Source organism: Malurus melanocephalus, unplaced genomic scaffold (assembly GCF_030028575.1).
Source record: "Malurus melanocephalus ecotype Western Australia unplaced genomic scaffold, MMel_1.1 scaffold_41, whole genome shotgun sequence".
NCBI lineage: Eukaryota > Metazoa > Chordata > Aves > Passeriformes > Maluridae > Malurus > Malurus melanocephalus.
The window spans coordinates 2,904,164-2,927,994 of NW_026623273.1; the positions used below are offsets into that span (position 1 = coordinate 2,904,164).

At 39.9% G+C, this 23,831-nt stretch overlaps 1 protein-coding gene across 1 annotated transcript in view; it reads right to left on the reverse strand.

Annotated features, from left to right (window-relative positions):
* OXCT1 (3-oxoacid CoA-transferase 1) overlaps positions 1 to 23,831 on the reverse strand; it is an 84,297-nt gene that overhangs the window by 49,199 nt on the left and 11,267 nt on the right. The window contains exons 4-7 of the mRNA XM_057364718.1: positions 18,946 to 19,081; positions 14,755 to 14,904; positions 12,919 to 13,025; positions 6,147 to 6,207 (exon numbers count right to left, since the gene is read on the reverse strand). Of these exons, the coding sequence (XP_057220701.1) occupies positions 6,147 to 6,207; positions 12,919 to 13,025; positions 14,755 to 14,904; positions 18,946 to 19,081 (454 nt within the window). The remainder of the gene's footprint in view (positions 1 to 6,146; positions 6,208 to 12,918; positions 13,026 to 14,754; positions 14,905 to 18,945; positions 19,082 to 23,831) is intronic.

The window sequence follows — 23,831 nt, forward strand, 5'->3', positions numbered from 1 at the left end:
AGAAGAGAAGAGAAGAGAAGAGAAGAGAAGAGAAGAGAAGAGAAGAGAAGAGAAGAGAAGAGAAGAGAAGAGAAGAGAAGAGAAGAGAAGAGAAGTGCTGTGTTGGAAAGGACCCATCTGGATCATCCAGTCCAGCTCCTGGCCCTGCAGAGGACACTCCAAGAATCATAACTTGAATCGGAAGCACGGCAACTAAATGTGACAAGAGCTACCATATGAACAGCTTTCTAGCCCATTACTACTTATATTCCAGTATTTTTCTAATCATTCTAAGATGGTCTGCACAGCAGCTGTCCAAATGTTTTGTTTTTCTGTTCTGWTTTTAATAAGCATATGCATACACAGAAGCATGGAATCAAATACAATKAGGGGAAATAAAACCGACAACAGAGTATTTAAGTCTGGGACTAGGATTCTTTTTGGCAAACTGAAATTGCTGTGGCAACAGTGAGCAAATGTTTCTTGGAGGTACTTTTCCAAAACAATACTAGTAGTCCCTGGATTTCAATTCCTGTCCTTCTCTCACTTCCTCTTTTTCTATGACTGGCATCATTACAGCAACCAAACTGGTTGTCARCTTTGCTCAGTACTGAAGGAGAAAAGGCATTAAACACTTCTGCCTTCATTGTAATCTGCACTGGTAATTTTACTTACTTCATTGATCAGTGAAGTATCCTTGGTCTCCCAGTCCATTATGTACGTAATCCTAAAAAGAATACTTTCAAGTATTCTTTATTTTATACTGGGCTGGATATTTCTTAGAACTTAAGCTTTTCGGTTTGGGCTTTGTAATTCTGAGCCTCAGACTTCTCGCCATGGTCTCACCTTATTTGTCTTTTCTGTGTTTGAGATCCCAGAAACTGTGATCAAGGTCAAACTCCTACTGCTCTTCCAAAACTTTCACCATGTACAAAAATTTTATTCTCAAAATCATTAACATGGTCTTTCCCTAACTTCATTTCTTCTCAGCTATTCTTCCTAGAAGACTTCAGCAGCCCAAGTCTTCAAGCTTATAAAATCAGTCTTCCTGAAGAGGTATTCCTGATATTTTGCCATTTTCCTGATATTTTGCCATGCTTTCTAAGCATCATGAGCTTGTTCAGAGTTGCTGTGCCACAAGTGTTCACTCAAATCTCTCAATTAAGGTTCCTCTGGGAAAGGTTATTGTAATGTYTACACACTATATTTGGCTTATCTAAATTCAGATCCACAGGAATCTCTGACTCAGGATTCAGCCAAGGTCTGGGCACATAAATACACTTATGCAGTCAAAAGCCCTGACTAACCACTGACATGTTTAAGATGCAAAGATTTCTATATTTATACACATATATATATATATATATATATATATATATATATANCAGCCAAGGTCTGGGCACATAAATACACTTATGCAGTCAAAAGCCCTGACTAACCACTGACATGTTTAAGATGCAAAGATTTCTATATTTATACATATATATATATATATATATATATATATATGTATATAATTCATTATATAACCATATTATGGCAAACCATATTATGGCATATTACTGTCACTTGTGCCAAAAATAGATGGTAATGTGGTAGGACTAAGCTCAGTGTCCATACTGTGACAAATGGGATTCTCAAACAAAGCCTTTACCCCACTGCAGATCCATGGGATACTCCCTCACAACCATTGCCTGAGCACACACAGACTCATCACCGAGCAATCAAATCATATCAAAAACAGCTATAGCAACACAAAAGCTCAGTGGTCACAGCATTTGCACYGAAGGACCTCAATTCTACATCCTTCATCCTGATCTGTGGTTTCACATAAACACAYTACTGTGAAGTCTGTGCCCATCCCAAGTCCATCCTCTACCAGGATTCAGTTTTGACCTCCATGGCTGGACCATCCAGGTGACAAAAAAAGATTCTATTAAGTATTGTTTCACTTTAAAATGGTACTTACAGGCTTTTTATAGTAAACTGTCACTGTGCAAAAACCTAAGAATTCCTCAGAACAGAACTATGCCTGTGAAGAAAGTTTTGCCATTCTTAAAGCATTTGGAGGAATAGACAGACACACACACAAAAGGTTCATTTCCAGTTTCCTCAATAAAATCAGATGCCATGATTTAGCACAGATAACAGGATACAAATAGCTTGTTTCAGTCTGATTCTGTCCCTTAGTGCCACGCAGTTCATTGTACCTGAGAAAATGGTGCTCACTGATGTGGCTGTGTTGTTACTAGGCAACCAGAGATAAAATGCAGGGCTTAATGATTTTTATTTAATGCATTTTTATGAGAAAGTACACTCTCTTTTTTTCCCTCCCATGATATTATTTGAGGTGTAAATGCTATTTACCCAAGGAGATATATTTAGCCATCTTCTGCGATCTGAACAAGAAAATTATTCAAACTGGATATTCAAACAGCCAGTCAATAAATATTTCTAAATATATTGACCATTACCACTACCAAACACTTTCACTGTGGCGATGGCTGAGATCTCAAAGCACTTCAGTGGGGACAAATATTCAGTAGGTGTCACAGCAGAGAATAACAATGAAACAGATCAGGGTCACTTGGGACAGTTAGGGTTGTTTATGTACTCCTCTCTGGCATAAAGCAAGAACCTAAGCTCACAACACGCTTTCCCATGTTGTCACAACATCCACACCTGGCAAGGTCAGAGTGTGTTTTCTCCCATGGCTTTGGGTTGCCCCAATTCCCTACAAAAAAAATGAGATGTCATGACCAAAATCTCCAGCGGACCTCTGCTCAGAGGTGTCTCCACAGTGAGATGCAYGCGTTAAGAAGCACCCTGCCCTAGGAGTCCAGGTACACATCCCAGAGGCCTCCCTGCAACTCCAAGCTGCCTCGCAGTTCATTTTCCATCACAGAATTCAACAGCTCTGTTGAGGGTCCTGACCACCTCCTCAATTCAGCATGACCTTYGTTCAGCTGTGTTGGAATTGTTACCACATCTATAACACTACGCAACTCCTTAAGTTTCTTCACATGCCACACTCTTCCTTTCAACCTTTACAAAGGCTGGTGGCTTGTATGTAATGCCTGAGTTTCTTTTATATSAGCTGATTTCTCAATTCTCCCATCTTTGCACTAGGAGGAAAGTGTTTATRGATGTGGAAAATAGCTGAAAGCCTCAGGGTGAGTGTATGTGTGAGCTCAGGTTCAAACAAAGCTACAGGTCTGACTGCATGCTTAACTTGGGCAAGTTCTGCAAGCTGAAGTGAGAAGCAGATGAACCCCTTGCATCATTTTGCTTTTATAACTAGATAAAGCCAAACTAACAGATGCTGGCAAAATTGCTTCATATTTGTCTCTGCAAAGGTTAACTTCCAAATAACAGAAATCATGCAATTCAGTTGAAAATTCTTTTTGACCTTTAAATTAAATTTTCCCCTTCAAATTAAAGTATAAATTACATTGGACTTGGCATAGTTGGATTTTTACAGTTATCTGTTCCTCAGCATACATCCTTATTATCTTGAAAGCAGGCCCTATACCTTCTCACTTAGATAAACAAAAGAGCTGCATGTAACAGTTAAAAAAATTGTAGATCAGCAAGCACTTGTTGCATTTCATTAGACGTTTACAATCTGTGTATTTCTGATCCCAAAATGAGTAGTGAATGTCTGCTTCTGACCATTTCCCTATTCTAAATAACAGAGGCCGAAGTTCACAAAATAAAATAAACAAAGCTGATAGTTTAATCTGACATTTCAAAAATCAGGAATTCTCCGCTGTGTGTCCCAAACAAAACAGGTAATAGTACAGCCTGACTTACTCCTTCTTCAGAAGCCTTTATGCACAGCCAGTCTTGCTTCTCACAATACAGGAGAATTTTTAAGTAAACAATAGCTATTAGTCTGTGAGGTTGAGAAGTGGGGGGCGCTTTTTTTGCCTCTCATCCTTCACACCCCAAAATCTTCTGCCTCTGAATTGTTACAAATATTAAGTGYCTGTCTGTATTTCAGATAAAGAGTGTGTAAAACACACAGAGAACAGCAGTATGAAGTAAAGAAATAACGTCTTTCACTGCGTGTGCACATCAGATTTCACAGTTCCTCGGGTTRACTTAGCAGGACAAGTTTACAAATGTAACTGATTTCCAGTTGGCTTCCTATTTTCACCAAGTTCATAGATCCACTGAAACTGGTTTTCCAGTAGTTTATATTTCATCAGTATCTTCCTATGCCAAATGCCATTTCATATTTTTACCAATGATTAGAAACCAAAGCACACCTGAGGGAGGCGGAAAACTACAATCCTGAAAACCCCAATTAATCACTAAATCTTTGAGGATAAGCCTGACCTGTAGATGTTTTGATGAAAATGAGCAGGGTTGGCTTCAGGTCTCTACTTCTAGAGACTAGGACTGTCTGCTTAAATTCAGTTAAATGTTCAGTCAGTGAAAAACAGAATCAGAGCTAGAAACAAACACCAGAATTTAGAAATCCCTGCTGCCAAGATAGTATATGAAATACTACCCTACACAAACTTTTTTCTTCTCCCTGTAAATGGGATTGAGAATTTCACCCTTGACTGATAATGCATTGAACAACAYGAACTAAGGAGTCAGGCAAAACTCAGAATTTTAGTTGCTTCAGTTACCTAAGGAATGAGCTAAGACAGCTAATAATGCTCAGTACTGAGGATGAGTAGACACCATATTGAGATATTTCCTCCTGATTCACTGGGTTTGAGCCCTTAAATCCAAACACAACATTCTGAATTCCTCTTTGAAAGAATGACATTTAGAAGTTAAGTCAAGGATGGCTCAAAATATTTGTCCTAAATCTGTGGTTATGCATTTTTTATCTAATTTGTCCATAAAAATAGAATTGTAAAGTAATATTAATTGACATCTTGCAAAAAAGGTTGACAGTTTTTTAAATGGTATTGAAAATGCAGTAAGGCTCAGAGTGGACAGTTCACAACAGCTCTACTAACAACTGAAAAGTAGAATTACAAAAGAACAATGTCACATCAGCTGCTCACTGACAAGAAAATTCTACCCTATCAGACGTAGATAGAAGAACAGAAAGAGAATGAGATGGAATGTAGGTGGAAGGCTTTGATCTACTTAAATTCTTCAAATACCAGACTGAACAAGGTATGAGGACAAGTGTCTAGAAGGAAAGATTCTTCATTGAATTTTTAAATAGAAAAATAATTGAAACCTTTCTTGAAAACAAAACATGAAAATGTTTTGCTGCATTGTCACTGTAGGTCATCTGGTAAATACTATATTTTCCAAGTAACATCTCACAAACAAACAAACAAACAAAACCCAAACCACCCTCCCCACCCCCCCCCAAAAAAAAAAAGAAAAGAAAAGAAAAAAACAAAAACAACTGAAGAAATAAAAGCCTAATCTACTTATGCACTTAGTAGAAATAGTCTGGAAGAGTTTTCCTTGATCTTACTGCCTAACCATATTTAGCTTTTATTAGCCATATTAAAAAAACAGATAGTGAAGAAAATGCTAGTAGAGCAATCGATCTTTTACATATTGCTATGCCTTAGCACCAATATTTTTCTAGTGTAGGCAGCTTCATGTTTTTAAACATTATCATTTCAGACAAAGAAAAATGGCAAAAAGATTGGAAGAAAGTTCTAGATCATTTAGTCCATCCTCTTTCTCATGACACAACCAAACATCTATATCTCATTATGGAGYGATATTTACGCAATTTATTAGAGTTTAGAGACCACAACTGTGATACGTCCATGATTTGCCTAATGTGTGTTGTTATACACTTGATTTTCTTTTCAAAAAGTTTTGCATAAAGTCTAATGTGGATCCTCTCAAGCTTAACCTACTCTTTTCCTCTTCCATCCATATATTACTTTATTTAACAAATGTGAGGGCTTTTGCTTTGTTTCCCTTTCAAAGGCTGATCACAGTGAACTCAATGTCCTGGTCAGGATCAGATGTAGGGCAACTAAGTAATTAATCACTAAAGCAGAGCATAATGTCAGGAGGATGCAATCCAAGGAGAGAGGCTAGACCACTGTCCCTGATTTGAAATCCTGCAGTGATCTGAAATCTGCCCATCTTGTCTCTARAATAACACATTAAACAAAGGGGTATGTTGACTATACTGGTATAGGACTTACTACGTTTCAATTCCCTACCTCTACCACAGTTGTCTTTGCAGCTTTGCACATAGGTTGGTTGAAGTTTCTTGCAGTTTTCCTATAAAAAAAAAAAAAAAAAAAAAAAAAAAAAAAAAAAAAAGAAAAAAAAAGAAAAAAAAAGAGAGAATTAGTACATATTAAAGGCTTTAACAATACAATGAAAGACTTTTCAGAGACAAGCTACAAGTATGTCTGTATTATAAGCATCACAAAGCTTTTTGCCAAATAGCAGAACTAATAAAAAAAAAAAAAGTACAAGGGAGGAAAAAGTATTATGGAATTGTGCAAGATGCATCTGAAATGAAACCATATTTTGCTACATTAGAAAGTATTCATTACAGCTCTTTTGACTTTCAATCAGCATATTGTTTAATTGAAATTGGGTATGTTACTGATATCTYCATTTATTAGATCCAGAAGCAGCGGCAAGCTGGACTTTGCACAACGCCTTTATTTCGCTGCACAAAGAATGAAATTAATCTCCACAGGGGACCAGCATCCTTCTTAACAATCTCTCAAGTACGTTTTTATAACTCAGACTATGACTTGGGATAGCGCTTTACCCAGTGGTAAATGTAATCCAATTCTCTTACTAAAAAAAACCAAGAAAAAAAAAACCAAAAAAAACCAAACAGCAAAAAACTGTGTTAGTTTTGGCACTCACTATATGACTCTCGCATTCATCCTAATTATTCCCACATAGCATTTCTCTACCAAGGAAATGAATCTTTCAATCAAGGAAAAAGAATCTCTAGAGAATAAAAGCAACATGACATGTATACCTGCTTTGGGATCTGCCCCAAAATCCTAGTAGGAATAGCGGAAACAAATTATCTGTAAGCCCCTCTATGTACTTTTCAGAAACCAAACAAACTGTGTGGCACATTTAATAACTAAGAAAAATTMTGAAGGTTTTACTGGTCTTCTATTGCTAGCCTCTCGGCATTTTTCTCCTTTAAAAAGTAAAATCCCTGGAAATTTTTCATCTAAATCCATGAAACAGGTTCCAAAACGCCGTATTTCCATGGAAGCTTTTTTTTCCTCCTGATCACCCTTATTTCATAGAATCACAGAATCGTTGAAGCTGGCAAAAGGAGGATGGAGTCAGGAGGATGGAGTCCAGCCGCTGCGCTCCCGTGTGCTCGCCCTCTGTCCGTCTGTCCGTCCGTCCGTCCGCGCTCGGACCGTCCGGAGCCGCTGCGAASCGCGGGGCGCTGCTGCCCCCTCGGGGCTCCGGCGGGCACGGCAGGGACGCGGCCCAACCCCGGCACCGCAGCCGCTCCGACGGGATCTGTGCTGCCGACACCGGAGCGATCAAAGTATACCCAAAGGCATCTGGCTTGGGAAAATGCTGCTTTATTGACAAAGCCTCTAACAAAGGGCCGAGCGTGTTCTGGGGGGATCAGGCACAGCATCGGCAGCCGGGCACGGGAGGGGATTGTCCCGCTCTGCTCTGGGCTGGGGAGGCCTCACCTCGAGTGCTGGGGACAGTTTTGGGTGCCACAATGTAAAAAAGACATTAAACTATCAGACGGTGTCCAAAGGAGGGACATGACAGGGACCTTGAGAGGAAGCCAAGTGAGGAGTGGCTGAGGGCACTGGGTCTGTTCAGCCTGGAGCAGACTGAGRGGARCCCTCAGTGCAGTCACAGCTTCCTCAGGAGKRGAGGAGGGACAGGCACTGAACTCTGCTCTGTGGTGACAGTGACAGSACCCAAGGGAATGGCCTGAAGCTGTGTCAGGGGAGGTTTAGGCTGAATATCAGGAAAAGCTTCTTCACCCGATGGAGCCTGGAACAGACTCCCCTGGGCAGTGCTGGTCCCAGCACCAGCCTGATTGAATTCAAGGAGTGTTTGGACAATGCTCTCAGGCACATGGTGTGATTCTTGGGGGAGCTGGACTGGACAATGCTTGTGGATGCCTYCCAACTCAGCATATTCTGTGATTCTATGATTCTATGATTGTCTTCTACACAAGAGTATTCTCAATGGCTATATAGACCCAAAACAAGCATGTAAGAATAAGAAACAAAAAAAAAAAAGCAAAGCCAACCACAATGTGAATTTATATTCTCCTCTGAGAGACAAATACAATACTAGTTAGTAGTGGTTCAGGAAAACCTACACTAAACCAGGTAAAGTTGCAAATAAGAAGAGAAAGAGGAGTTTCAAAAGCAAAATTAAAATAGCTGAGGAAAGGATACAGACGGGAGAAGAGAGATGACAAAAGTAACAATTCAATATTTCTTCCCATATGACTACTTTTCTGACACAAATACTCTCAAGATTGCAGTGGCTATTTTGACAGTAAAAGATTCTGATATAAAATTATTTTTGCATTGGGAAAAAAATACAAGAAAGCATTTCAATGTTAGTTTGACATTAAGAGCTAATGGGCTCTAATCTGACATAATTTATAAAAGCTTCTGCCATTTAGACTGTTCTTGACTTAGTAAAGTTGTTTCAGAAGCAGCAGTCTTTTACAGAATTAAAGGTTTTATTTTTAAAGAATACACCATCCAGAAGTTTCGTAGGATCAAAGGCCTTATTTCTAAAGATAGCATCATCCAGAAGGAGAAAAACCAGAAGCACTACTCTTATTTTCCAACACAGGATAATGTTAAGGGGTTAGCAGTAGGAAATTAAAAAACTAGCTAGACAAAGTTGTCTTTTCATTTTAAGATAATTTTCTGAACATCTAGAGTCAGCAACGACTACAAAGTTCCATTGTTCCACTGGATTTCTAAGCTGGCCCAAAGGCATGACATCTTTTATCCCAGAGGCAAAATACAGAAAACTGTTTCATAGCAGACTAAACCAACAAGCTACAGCCACTACATACCTAATGGTACAAAGGTGCAGGGACCCCTCAGGTATGAGCTGAATTTATGTATTGTAGAACTAGATGAAGAGATGACCTTACAAGACTGTGACAGCAGAGGCTCTGACTCAGGTCATCCCTTCAACTTTTCTGCTCCTTTATCACTAGTTTGTTTTCATCACCAACAAGCCACACATTTGCTTGTAAAGTTGAACCATGTTGGGTTAGAAAAACTCCAAAGCAGAACGGTACCAGATGAAAAGGGAGGGGAACCTAAGGAGGCAGACAAGCCACTCTCCATATTTGAAAAGTCATGGCAGTCAGGTGACCAGGTGGCTAGAAACAGGGAAAGATGGTTCCCATCTTTAAAAAGCTTTAAAGGAGGATGTCAGGCACTACTGACCTGCCAATCCCATCTCTCTGCCTGGGAAGATCATAGTGCATAATCCTAGAACCTGTGCTGAGTCACAGGGAGGACAGGGAGGCGATTTGGGACAGCCAGCACAGCTTCACCGAGGGCAAGTCCTGCCTGACCAATATAGTGGCCTTCTATGATGGAGTGACCACATCAGTGGATAGGAAATGGCTACAGATATTATTTATCTGAACCTCTGCAAAGCCTTTGACATGGCTTTACAGCCCCACAACATGTCTAGTTTGGAGTGAGATGGATTTGATTGCATACAAYGTTTGGTGGATGCAGAATTGGTTCAACAGTCACATCCAGAGGTTAAGGGACAATGGCTCAGAGTCCCAGTGGACATCAGTGACAATTGGTGCTCTCTCAGGAGTCTGTATTGTGGCCAGTGTTATTTAATATCTTCATTAATGTCATAGATGAAGGAATGGAGTGCACCCTCAGCAAACAAGCAGAWGACACCCAGCTGAGTGGTGCTGTTAGCTCCCCTGAAGGATGGGATGCCATCCAGAGGGACCTAGACAAGTGGCACATGGGAATCAGATGGGGTTTAACAAGACCAGGTGCTGGTGCTGCTCCTTGGTTGGGACCTTCCCTGGTACCAGCCCAGGCTGGAGATGAACAGACCGAGAGCAGCCCTGCCCAGAAGGATTTGAGGGTGCTGGGGGTGAGAGCTGGACATGCCACGGCCATGGCACTCACAGCCCAGAGAGCCAAACGTGTCCTGGGCTGCCCCCAGAGCACCGTGGGCAGCAGGGGAGGGAGGGGATTCTGCCCCTCTGCTCCACTCTGCTGAGACCCACCTGGAGCATCCAGCCCTGGGGTTCCAGCATAGGAAGGACATGGATCTGTTGGAGCCAGTCCAAAGGAGGCCACTAAGATGATCAGAGGGATGACCTTTCCTACAAGGAAAGGCTGAGAGAATTTGAATTGTTAAGCCTGGAAAAGAGAAGGCTTCAAGGTAACCAAACTGCAGCCTTTCAGTACCTGAAGGGAGTATTCAAGACAGATGGAGAGAGACTTTTTAAAAGTTCTGCATGTAGTGACAAAACAGGGGAGACAGGCTTCAAACTGAAAGAGGGGTGTTTTCAACTTGATATTAGAGAGAAATTTTTTACTGAGGGTGGTGAGGAACTGAAACAGGTTGCTCAGACAAATTGTGGATGCCCCATTCCCAGAAGTGTTCAAGGCCAGGCTAGATGGAACTCTGAGCAACMTGAAGGGTGCTCCTGCCCAGAACCAGGGGCTGGAACTGCATGATCTCCAAGGTCCCTTCCAAACCAGGCCATTCTGGGATTTGATGATGACTATCCACAGAAGCAATGGCACTCCCTGATGTCCCTAATAAGCAAATTTCCGAGGGAGGTTTAGACCTGGAGATACTTTGTTCAGCTATGTGGAACTAGTACCYGCATCAGACTAACACAGCAACTTGCCCATATATGCATCCTTTCATTTATCATAGGAACAAGGTGAGATTATTTCATTGTGTTTGAGGGAGTCTTGGATTATTTGTCTTGCTAATACACTGTACCCAAAAAGGATTGCCYACTGGGTCAGAAACAGGCCTTTGTTAGGCAAAAGCTAGCCACTGATAAGTGATGCACTGATAAGTGATACTCAGTCTACCCAGCATGAAGGTGCCTGGAATGAAAGCAGCCACAACATGCTGTATGGAACAAAAGATCTAGGGCCCATGAAGCATCACTTTAAAAAAACCCAAAACAAAACAAACAGTTTAAAAAACAGCTTTCCAGAGAAGTTGATTCCATTCTGGATTCCAACAGTATAGCTTGATGTATGAGAATAGATAGAAAATGAATGCCAGCCTGTAGTCTAAGTAAGCATATGTAAAGTACATCCTTTAAATTTATAAAAGCTCTTAGTTTGTGATTAACAGCTTGTCAGACACTTAAACCATTGCTATTGGCCCCACAGAGTCACAGGAAACACACTATGAATAGCACTGCACTGCAGTGAAAGTGGTGGCAGACAGCAAATTGTAAGATGAGCCTGTGTTTCACTGTGCTAGGTCACCAGATAATCATGTCTCATCCACAAACAGGATAGGTCACTGCTTATCATACCCAACATCCTTTGAGCTAACAATATTCTGTATGGAATGAGACAGGTGATGATGTTTCCATCTTTGATCAGCTACAATTGAAGGGAGGACTGAAGATTTTTAGGTCTTCACTACAGATGGAAGTTGTATCTTGTATCAGCTGTATTGTGTGAATGTGGGAGACATAGGAAGGTTTCTGAAAGGAGCAGGAAGAAGTAAAGGAATAGAGAACAACTGGACATCAAGGAAGGGGGTAAAAGGAAAACACAACCAGTCTGTTTCTGTGGAGGATGAAAGAATTTTTCAGACATATCTACYATGCATCAGTAGCTAGACAGAGGGTAAACACACAGAGAGAGTAGTGGCGCAGGAACAAAAAAAAGACAAGGCCAAGAGGGAAGAGTGTTTCCTGTATTCCGTGTACTAGAGCCTAATGAGAGCAGTTTAGCAGCCATCAAATTCATCTGCACTCACATAAAAAAGTTCTAGTTTCAACAAGAAACCCTATCACCTTGCCAGTGGCAAGTCAGGATGTCAAGATTTGGGCAAATAAAAACTTATTTATTAATTTCCAAGTATTTTAATCTTATATTATTCATTATTCATTATTGTATAATATTAATATTATTAMTACATATAATATAATAAATATAATATGTAAAGAAAAGCTATACCTTATGAATATTATTTTATACACATATTTTTCTGTTKCTTTTTAACATCCTGTTTGTTCTAATACGTATAAAGAGACTTTCAATCAGCATCTGCAGTGATAAAYTGCAAGTGAAAACTACAACACTTACCTTTTCATCTGATAGCCATAAGACAAACAAATAAAAACCAGGCATTAAACATAAGCAAACCTCTCTCCTGCTTCAGTTCAGGACAATCCAGAACACACACAGAGGATTTCATATAAAAGATTTTCTCACTAGTGTAATGTCAAAATTTTCATTGCAAAGGTGTTTAAATTCATATGATGCCTCTCCCTACACCACTGAGATCAAATCAACTTTAAACACAGTTTTCTTTAGAGAAAATCAGTTTTCCCATCACTGACTGGCCAGAAGACTGACTCGGTTTCTTTCTCATCTGTCTTATATGAACCTGTACTTCTTGGGTCAGCCTTTAATTGTTTAAGAAAAAGGACCCAAACTAACATGAAAATTGAAAGGAAGAGAATATCACTAAATTTCTCAACCATTATCATAGCGACTTTGGTCTGCTATGTCTCATTTTTAACTACCACTGTTTTATTTCACAGCTATGTTTGAATTCTCAGAAGTCATTAGAAAAAGTAATTATATTTCGGTGTTTTATAGCAGTGCAATTTGACTGTAGGGAAAGGCAACATGAAAAATGTGAAATCASTAAAACATTTTGCCGTAACACAGGAGACAGGAATCTCCTTCTCTTTCATTAACTAAACTATTAAATAATATTTTCCCACCAGTAAATAATCCACACCTGAAAATTATGTTTCCTGCACGATCAGCCTTCCATGCCTTCACAAGAGCAAAATCTCCGGTAATCGATTTCTCYAGAATAAAGTGACGGCCATCAAACTCTCGCACCTACAGAGAAAAATGAAAAATTGAGATGCAGGTTTCTTCCAGCAGATTTCATGCATAATACTAATTTTAGGTGTTAATTTCACAGACTATTATATTGTGACTTCTTTTTGTACWGCATAAAGTTTTAACTGAGAAACTGCATGATAACAGAGAAGCCTGGAAAGGCTGTAAATCCCTGTTTTATCACAATGTGTCTAGTGAAACAACATGAGAATCCACATTCCTCCAGCTCCATCTACTGGAATTAGACATGCTTTGTCATTTACCAGCTAACCAAGAACTGAAATGCTAATGTAGAATTATTGAAAAAGTTCATAAACACTGCCCACCATCTGAAACCCCAAATCCAAAATGAAGTCCATTTGAGATAAACTATTCAAATAACGTAATCTGACAGACTGATTTTCATTTGGTTTTCTCTGCATTTGTGATCAATATTTGCAATGAATGATACTGTGTCTGAAGCCAAAATATGGAACAGAGACACAGYTGTCTTAATCATATATAGAGAGAAAAGAGGACCTCTCTTAACCTCTCTTAACTCTAACAATGGGTTGGAGTACACACAAATATTGCTTGAGAGCTTTTTGAAGCTGCTCAAAGGGGAAGGATGTATGAGAAATGTATGTATCAGAAATCAGCTCAGTACCATAAAAGGAGATCTGAGCCTTTTTAAATGATACTTCCATGGAAAATGGATGTGGAGAATTGAATTAAACAAAACACAATAGTCATGTTATTAGACCTCTCAGTTATTAGACTGAGGAGAGTAAGAGAGATTTTCCCACATATGTCAAAAGAAAATCAAATGAAAAGTTTTAAAATTATAAGCTATTTAAAGAACAAAACATTCCTCCAAATGGTACAACATCATAATGACATATACAGTAAAAAAAAAATTAAGGGAATAAAAAATATTAAGTCAATGTCTAGATACTGCAAATAGTCATGTGTAAAATGCATTAAAGTCATGGGTTAGAGGGAATCAGCTTAACCCATGAGAAATTTAATCTTGTATGCAGCCTAATTAGAACACACAATATTAGCCCCACTCATTTCTTAAAGTAAAATTGTGGCACAGATCTCTTTTCCTCACTCAAAATTCTACATCCAATTTCAAAACTAAATCCTTGTTTCTCCCTTGAAAGCCACACTCTTTTCATTCATTTGCAGCTTTAAATATTGAGACTAACTTGCATTTCCTGCAATCTTGGGATCCAATGTTGGGAAATGCATTTCCTGGAATCTGTGTCAGCTTCCCAGTTTAACAGGAAAACATCCCATTTCTCCTAAGGCTGAAGCTCCACGTACAGCTGCAGGGCTGCTTACTGCATGGTACAGGGTTTAAAGTGCACCAGCCCCCCTAATAGGAGATTGTTTTTAAACAGCTCCATGCACTACAGTGGCCTGGGACAAAACTTTGTTAGAATACACAGCAGACCTGGTCAGAGAACAGCAAGGTGAAGAATAACTCAGTGACACAGGCTTTCACTTGGACCAGTTCTTGATGCTAAATCACTCTAGAACTGTAGAAACTGTTTTAACACATCACAGAGGTCAGAAGTAAGCAATGGGAGCAAAACTAACATGTCAGGTTCCACAGATACCCAGTTACTGGAATATAGCAAGGTTAAACTTAACTYCTCCTTAAACTACTGTTTATCTTGCAAATATCTAGAAATTCATTTTTCATAAGTGAAGGMTTTCTAATGGCACTCAGGCCTCTTACCTCTCTTGGCTGGCTGGCAATGGCAATGGTGCCATCTGTGTTGTACTTGATGGGTGCACCCCCTTCCTGCACCAGAGTCCCATAGCCAGTGCTGGTGTAAAATGCTGGGATTCCTGCTCCTCCTGCTCTAATACGTTCAGCGAGTGTACCCTGTAGGAAAACACATTTAAAAAGTCATTGTTTGGAAACTACAAATCAAACTTTGATAAATGGCTTACATTAACTTTATTTTATGTCCTGCCATTTGGAGCTTTTTCTTAGATACTCAGTAGACAGATGTGATCATCTGTTTCTTCCTCACATTTCAGCTTTCCTGTGTGGAACTGGTACTGGATTTGGTAAAAATGCTTGACACAGTCATAAACTGCTCAGGATGACACTGTCATACAACTACCTGACAAATCCCAGACACCTGGCTGTGTCTCTTCTCCTTCAGTTTGTTTCCCAATCCATTACCCCTGAGAATATTACAAGAGTTCTTTTTCTCTTTCCCACATGGGTACATACCCCAGAAAAATTTTCTTCTCTAACAGTCCTACACATTGATGTTCATTCTTCAGCATCCTAAGAAAAACTTCAGAATCCACTCCAAGTTGAAATTGCCAAGCATGGCACACTGAGAAGTTAGAGGGAGTCCAGTGATCTGGGTTGCCCATGCCAAGAATACCAAGAAGCTGACAGAGCCATATTTATACTCTATTTGACCACCCTGTCTGCATTCTTCTCTATGTCCAGCAAAAATTCCTCATCAGCCTTCATCATGGATTTAYTGCCAACAATATGCATTTGCTTTTCATTATTGTCATTTCCTGGATTTTTTTTTTTTAAATATATTTTTCTGGATTCAAAGCAAGACAAGAACATCATGGTCAATTATCCAGCTTAACAGACTCTAAAGCATAGATTGCATTTTCCCCAGTTATCTTGCAAGAAACACAGACTTCAAGCGGGTTTTCAAAATGATGGCAAGATGCAAACCATGCAATGATACAAAGTCTAGTGTTCCAGGGAGCCTTAGCATTTCAAGATCTCACCATGATCTCTCRTTTACTATGCAACAATAACACAAAAGTCTCTCATTTTGTCTAAGCGCACACCAAAGTTTTCTAAAAAAGATTGTTTTCCTGGACACAAATATTTCAAATCCCCATAGCTCCTAGAAAGTAATTAATTCATCTTACTGTTTACAATTACACACTGTAGACCCATTAATTCCATGCTGGATCTACATAGCTTATCTGTGGTCCACAAAGCCAACTACSTGTCTAGGGAGCCCAAACCCTCTAGATGAAAGTACTGAATATTAAATAGGAAGGAAAAAGGGCATTGTGAGATTTGTGACATTTGAAACACTAGACAATGACTAGTGTTTGACTATTTTCAGGTCTGCTGAATGAGCATAAAAGGAGSTTTTCCACTCATCTTGGGAATTCTAGGAAACAGTCTCTCACAGCATTCTCATAAAGTATGGACTGGGTGAGAAGTCAGTAAGATGGATTGAGAACTGGCTGAACAGATGATTCCAGAGCATCATAATCAGTGGCACAGGGTCTAATTGGAGGCTTGTCACTACTGATGTCGCCCAGGGGTAAATACAAGGCTCTGTATTGTTTAACTTATTCATCAACATCTTGGAGGATGCAGAAGCATTCCCCAGCCAGTTTGTTAATGGTACAAACCTGGGAGGAATGGCTGATACCCCAGAGAGCTGTTGAGCCCTTCAGAGGGACCTYAACAGGTTGGGGAGATGGGTAGAATAGAATAATTTCAAATTCAATGAAGTCAAATGCAGGGCGCTGCACCTGGGGAGAAATAACTYCCTGCACCAGCATGGGCTGGGGCTGATCTGCTGGGAAGCAGCTCCAGGAGAAGGACCTGGGGGCCTTGATGGARAACAAACTGCCCACAAMCCAGCAGTGCYCTTGTGGCCAAGGCCAGTGGTATCCTGGGCTGCATCAAGAASAGCATTTGCAACAGGTCATGGGACATGACTCTGCCCCTCTACTGAACCCTGGTGAGGCCGTATCTGGACTGCTGTSTCCAGTTCTGGGCTCCTCAGGACAAGAGAGACTCCTGGAGTGGATCCAGTGAATGGTAACAAAAATGCTTAAGGGCAGAAGGGAGTATCTCTCTTATGACAAAAGGCTGAGGGAGCTGGGCCTGTTCAGCCTCAAGAAGAGGTGACTGAGAAAGAATCTTATTGGTGCCAATAAGTATTTGAAGAAGGGCTGTCAGGAGAAGGCAGCCAGGCTCTGCTCGGTGACTCTGAGCAATAAGACAAGAGTTAATGGGCAGAAACTGATGCACAGAAGTTCCARCTGACCATGAGGAAGAACGTTCTTGCTGTCCGACTGACCATACATTGAAASAGTCTGCCCAGGAAGGTGGTGGAGTCTCCCTCCCTGGAGACACACAAGAACCATCTGGATATAATCCTATGCTTTGTGCTCTGGGATGRCCCCACTTGAGCAGGGAGGTTGGACCAGATGACCACTGTGGGCCCTTCCAACCTGACCCATTCTGTGATTCACAAGAGAGGGAGCTCAGGATACCACTCTCAATAAAAACTTAAYGTGCTTATTTTTCCTAGAAACTTATCTAAATAGCTGTGTAAAGTCCAAAGATTATGTGTCACCGCTGAAAATGCCACACACTGACATGCTGTAGGTTTAAAGTTAGAGCACCAACTTCACAAAAGTTAATCCCAATAGGACATAATTGATATTGATGATTTTGGGATCTCAGTTCATTCATGCTGTTTGGGCAGCTTAAGAGTGCCAACAAACTAAAACTATGGTACTAAATAGTGAAGTTGTAAATTGGCTCATAATAGTGTGCAGAGATAAATTTCGTTAAGAATTAAGGAACAAGTCAGAAAGGGTTTTGCCTCACAACGAACGTAATCTCCTCATTTGACTCCTGCCCACTAGATGGCAGGCACTGCACACGAGACATCCCCGAAAGCTGCCGCCAAGATGGGAACCGAGCCCCTCCTTGATTTCCTTCCCCTGTTATGGGGCCACGGTACTGAACATGCTTATACCTTTTTCTCCAATCCTCAAAAAAAACCAGACATATGCATATATATATATATATATACACACTTCAAATTAATATAATGTATTAATTAATTGATCAAATTTTTAAAAAAGGAATTCACACAGAGACTCAGTTCTTAAAAGAGCCATGACCCTAAGATGGTGTATTGTGTTTGCAAGGTTTTGGTGACTAGAGGGGTGGCTTCTGTGAAAAGATGCTAGAAGCTTCCCCCATGTCCACAAAGCCAGTGCCAGTTCCAAGGCTCAGCCCATTAGTTACAGTGGCAGTGCCTCTGGGACAACCTACTAAAGAAGGAGAAAGAACTTCTTGCACAGATGAAAATGCATCCAGAGCAGAGAGAAGTCACAATGTGTGAGAGGAGCAGCTCTGCAGACACCAAGRCAAGTRAAGGAGGAGGTGCAGGAGGTGCTTTGGGCACTGGAGAGCCATGGTGCCCCTGCCACCCATGGTGGGCCCATGGGATCAGAGATCCCCCTGCAGCCCCCGGAGGATCCCCTGGCCAAGCAAGTAAATGCCTGAAAGGAGGCTGTGACCCCATGGGAAGCCCGTGCTGGAGCAGCCTGCTCCTAAGGACTGATCCTGTGSAAGGGACCCACAGTGGAGCAGGGGAAAGGTGTGAGGGGTCCTACTGAGCAGGAAGGCACGGCACTATGTGTGATGAACTGACTACGACCCCCTGTGCCACCAGCAGGAAAGAGGTTAATCATGAATAAGGTTGCAGATGGGAAAAAGGGAGAGCTGGGGCAAAGTGGGCGGGGGGAGGGGGTGTTAGGATTTGCTTTTATTTGCTTAACCTACTCTGATTTGATTGGTATAAACTAAATTAATTTCCCCACGTTGAGTATGTTGTGCCCATAATCGTAAGTGGTGAGTGATCTCTCCCTTTACTTATTTCAACCCATAAGACTTTCATTGTATTTTCTCTTCCCTGTCCAGCTGAGGGGAGTGAGAGTGCAGCTTTGGTGGGCACCTGGAGTCCARTGAGGGTCAGCCCACCATAGATAACAAGTGCCTTCTGCACAAAAGCAAAATATTTGTATTGCAAAACAATTTTGTAAGAGCACTTAAGCATTGTTCTACTCAKTATTCTAGATGAAAGGAAATCACCAGTCTCTTAGAGACACTCCTTACCTGTGGTGTCAGCTCGACTTCAAGCTCACCAGATAAATATTGGCGTTCAAATTCAGCGTTCTCTCCAACATATGATGACACCATGCGTTTTATCTGCTTGGTCTGAAGCAGAAGACCAAGTCCAAAATTGTCAACACTGTGTAGAAAAAGCCAGACAATACAGTTTTGTTGTAAACAAAGCACTTGGTAAGCACTAAGGACTTATCAAGAAAGAACAAAGTTATCTTCCCCACACGTAAGGAATTGAAACCAAAAATCAAATTCCAGCTTTTAGGGGAAAAACATCAAAGCTACAATTAAAATTTAATATTTCAATCTTCAGACCTCATCTCTTCCAAGGTAAGGAACACAACCAAAACTATGTTTTAAAGTAATTTCATGTGTTAACAGCTAAAAATACAAGCTTGACAAATTGTGTTATTTTATGTATCTGCTCCTTTAAAAAGCCTTATCATTTAAAAAGAAGTCAGATATAGCTTTAAGTAAATAAAGATGTGATTTTGTTTACACTCCTGCTCACGAGAAAAAAGGCAAATGATTGCTTAGCAGCCCAAGGAAAAAGGCACTTTCACATTTACAATGCTCATTTCTATATGAGGTAAGAGAATGCTTGTATTCAAATTTTTCTTATAATAGTAAATCATTTAACTTCTTGCTAAATAACTGCCTACTCCAAGAAAGGATTTGAGCACTGCAGACCAGATTTTCTTGTCTGTGTCAGCTTAAACTGAATGCCAGAGATGTTATACAACATTTATCCTGGGCCAGTGCTTCTCAAATTCTGATAATCTTTGTGATGTTTGTTATCCTATTTTGTTTTCTAATGGAACAGGAATATTTTTCAAGAGTTCCTGCAACCAAGCAGTTCTGTAAATAATGCTACTTCAATTCAAGGAAATATGAGGCTAAAACATAAATATGGAAATAAACATAGATGACAGGATAAAGACATGGTTTTTTCACTTTTCCAGCACTTCATGCAGGATGCCAGCAGACTGGTGCATGTGTGTGAAGCTCTCCCACATTCATGTTGGTCTCTGCATAAGCAGAAAACTCAGGCCTTCCGGTCTCTCTGCAGGAAAGATGCCATGATCCAGAACTACCTCACAAAAAGTGATGTATAACTGCCATTAGCTGGCTCAATTCAACATGACTTATAATCCACACAATGGCTTGACATTTCAGGATAAGAAATATACAAAAACATTAAAAGAATCCTGTAAGAGATCAAGAAGTCAGGATTTTATAATTAATACACACATGCTTACAATATATTAATCCTGTTGAAAGCACCATTCCTGAAGAACAACTCCAAAAAAAAGGGCCCAATTCAAAACCTTTACAATTATGCACTATTCATTTTCAAATACAAAAGTGGTAATGCTTGCCAGCCATAGCACAGGCTGCAGTGCTGCAGGTGAAGGAAAAGGGGCTGAGCAGGCAGGACCAGCACCAATTCTTCATCTCCCACCATAACACCCAAGAGCTGCATGGACAAACACGCAGCCACAATGCCCTCGTAACTGCATGCATCACGAGTGCTATTTTAAGGACAGGACTATTTCAAGGAGATGGCTTCAGTGCATATTCAAGCAGTTTGGAAACTGAATGGTTGGAAGTGAAACAAGCTTCTCTGATCTGGTTCTCTGAATTTATTCTGTGTTCTCTAGATGAAAAAAAAAAGTCATTTATTATAAAAGCCTGCTCCACTCTCCAACTCTGACCTATTAAAAGAAAATTAAAAATCTAACTCTGATGCAACTTCCAAAGGATTGTGGTGCCAAAGCCTTGAGACTAAAATGTGCGTTGCCTAGAAACAACCTGCATTTCTAACTCCCCACAAGAAAAAATCCTGCAGTTTGAAACTAGAAAACCTGAGAATGGAGAAGAAAGAGGAATCTTGTGGGCAAAAGGGATTACAAAAAAAGAATAAAAATAAGAATGCCAGAATTTCCTGTATAATTTAATTCAAAACAGAGCAATTCCTCCCACAATAAAATCATCTAACCCTGACATCTCACTATAAAAGTTAGTGAACAAATGTAACCGACCAGCCAACACCTGATGGCAGTTTAATGGGTTGGTATAACTACAGTACTGTGTAGCAAAACTACAGAATTTAAACACAACTGTGCAGTGTTTTCCAGTGTAAGAACAAGGAGAAGTTTCTTCAACTGTTTGCAAGCCAGAGTCTGCAATTTCTGTGTATCATTCAGGTGGTTAAATACTCCTCTAATCATTAAAAATCTTGAWATTTATTAAATAGAAACAAGCACTTCTTCATGCAGACTACAGAAATATGAGTGCATGTTCACATTCAACAGGATAGCAACAGAGAGTCAGAAGCAAATTTGTAATGATTAAAGAAATTTCTGCTTCATTTCACTAAGATCCATAATCCTTCTTCCCACATTCTCAGAAGCAGCTACTGAAGCGTATTGGCCTTAACAGGATTTTGTATATCATTCTGCAGGGTCCTATGTGGCTACTTGATTTCCTGATCTGCTACTGTGAGTATACTCTCTCAAATAAAATTCAGTCGTTACAAAGAAATTAAGAACGAAGTCAAACAAAGATTATTCTATCACACTCATGCCAAGTTGTTCTTCACTTCTTGAGCCACCCTTTCAAAGTTGTTGTGAAGATCTGTTACTGAGCACACAAATACAATCCTATTTCCCTAGCACAACAAAAACAGGAATTTCACCTTTTGAAAATCATGCACCAGGAGGCTGCGCCTGCCTGACAACACAAATTCAACTCCCACATGCATTTAATCTTCAGAGCAGCATCACAAAATCCTGTTGCTGTTACTCATGTGGGGCTTTTTTAGATGAAAATTTCTTTTAAGAAACACACTGCTATCCATCTTTTTTGAGGATGCAATCTGCATTCAGGTTTCCAGCTAAAATAACCCTTTTGCTTTCAAACTCATCAGTTTTCATCTCACTCCAAAAACCCATTTTGAGCACTTCAGCCTATTTTGTTTCCTATGTATTTCTCTTATATCTGAATGTCCTAAGAAACAAACATTTCACACAGAAGACACWGTTTTCACTCTTATTCTCCCTACCCTTTGATTTTCATGTGATATCTCTATCCCAGATTAAGAATTTTAAAAACACTCTGGTTTATGGAAAAAGTTACTTGTTGTCCCCTTCCATATTTTGTTGCTTTCTTGACTGTGTTGTTTTAAGCACAAAAAGTTCTTGAACTTTTGAACTTTAATTATGTTTACCCTCAAAACGCTATCCCTGAAATATTTCCTTTGCAGGTAACTCTCCATCTATTAAACGGCAACCATTAAAAGACAAAAAGAACATTTATTGAGTGCATGAGAAGAATATGTCCTGAACACCTATTTCAAAAGCTGGATTCAGTCCTTCAAAGGTCTAAACAAAGGTAAGGGCAATAAAAATGTGTTGCCCTAGATAGGAAGGAAGAAGGCGTGGCGGAAGTTGACATAGTTGTTATTCGTGCTGTCAGAAAAGGAAAAGTACACATTAGTGCTAGACAGCAAATGCATTCTTTTACCCTCAGAATTGTTAAGATTTCTAGAAGTTTCCCCATTCTGTACTAAAATGAAAAATGAATCAACAGAATACATGAAACACATATAGAAGAAGAGATCTTACTAGGCATCCATCAAGGACATAGGTGATACAAGTTCCCCATACTTGTGATGCAGATAAGAAATATTAAGGTCTAATTGTCTGGCAACACATTGCTTCCTATTGTATTGCCCCTCTCAGACCWACAAAACCTTCCTGTCAAAAATTATGTCTGCCTTTTCTAATTTAAAGTTAGCCAAAGATGACTCCCAGACAGATCTGGCCTGCACACATCCAGTGTACTGGAAGTAGTCAAAGGCCGTATGTCGATATTYCACTGAAGATAAACAATCTTCAGCTCTCAGACCATTTTCTTGGTGGTTCAAGCATAACACATTCTACAGCATCACAGGAAAGAAGAGATTACCTAACTTTCCAGGCTGATAAAAGCCTCRCACACCCACAAACCCTACACACCCTGATGAAGCAGGAAACAGAAATTTGTATTCTTATGCAGAAAAAGTGGATACTTGGAATGTCACACACTCTGGCACAAAACATACAATGGCTTATTGCTAGGAGATTTTTTTAATAAAAGAAGACAATTACAACTCTTTCCTCTCTCTACCTTTGTAAAGACATTTTTATATATCTAAAAAAGTGGGTGTGGTCAAAACAAACTGGAGGGCAAGCCGCATCAATTAGCATGAYGGCTTCCTTCTAATTTTTTTTAAGAGACACATTAGTCTACCATCATTATTGAAAGATTCTCCAGAACCTGAGATGCATATTCCTGGGAGATTACACAAGACCAGAAATCATTTCTATGAAATATTAATATTAATATTTTTAGTTTTGGAGAACTAAAACATGTTGGCCAACGAGGAGCTAACATGCTACCCCACCTGATCTTTGTCCTCTCATAATTTGGGGACTGGAAAGAGAGAAGGGTAACTACATCACGCCTGAACACTACAGATTGAGAAGGAAAAGTGTGCAACAAGAATCCTGGGGAAGGCTCCATCTCAGGCAGAAGCTAAAGCTTCTACAACTAGCTGTATCTGAAAAAAGTGCATGTAAATGGTTGGTCCTATTCCTGCAAAATAGAAAAGACTTTAAAGACACCAGTCACCTTCTGGAGATAGATGAGCAGTCTTTTTAGGCATTCATCAACTCCAAGTGTTGCATAATGAAGCATGGAACTTGATAACAGATGGACCTGTTCCAGATCTAGAAATTTTCTTGGCAATGGGTTAGCAGTGGGGAGAGGAAACAATTTCCTCTGACACTCTCCATGAAGATGAGGAGAGGCTGGCTTCTTTTTTTTTTTTTTTT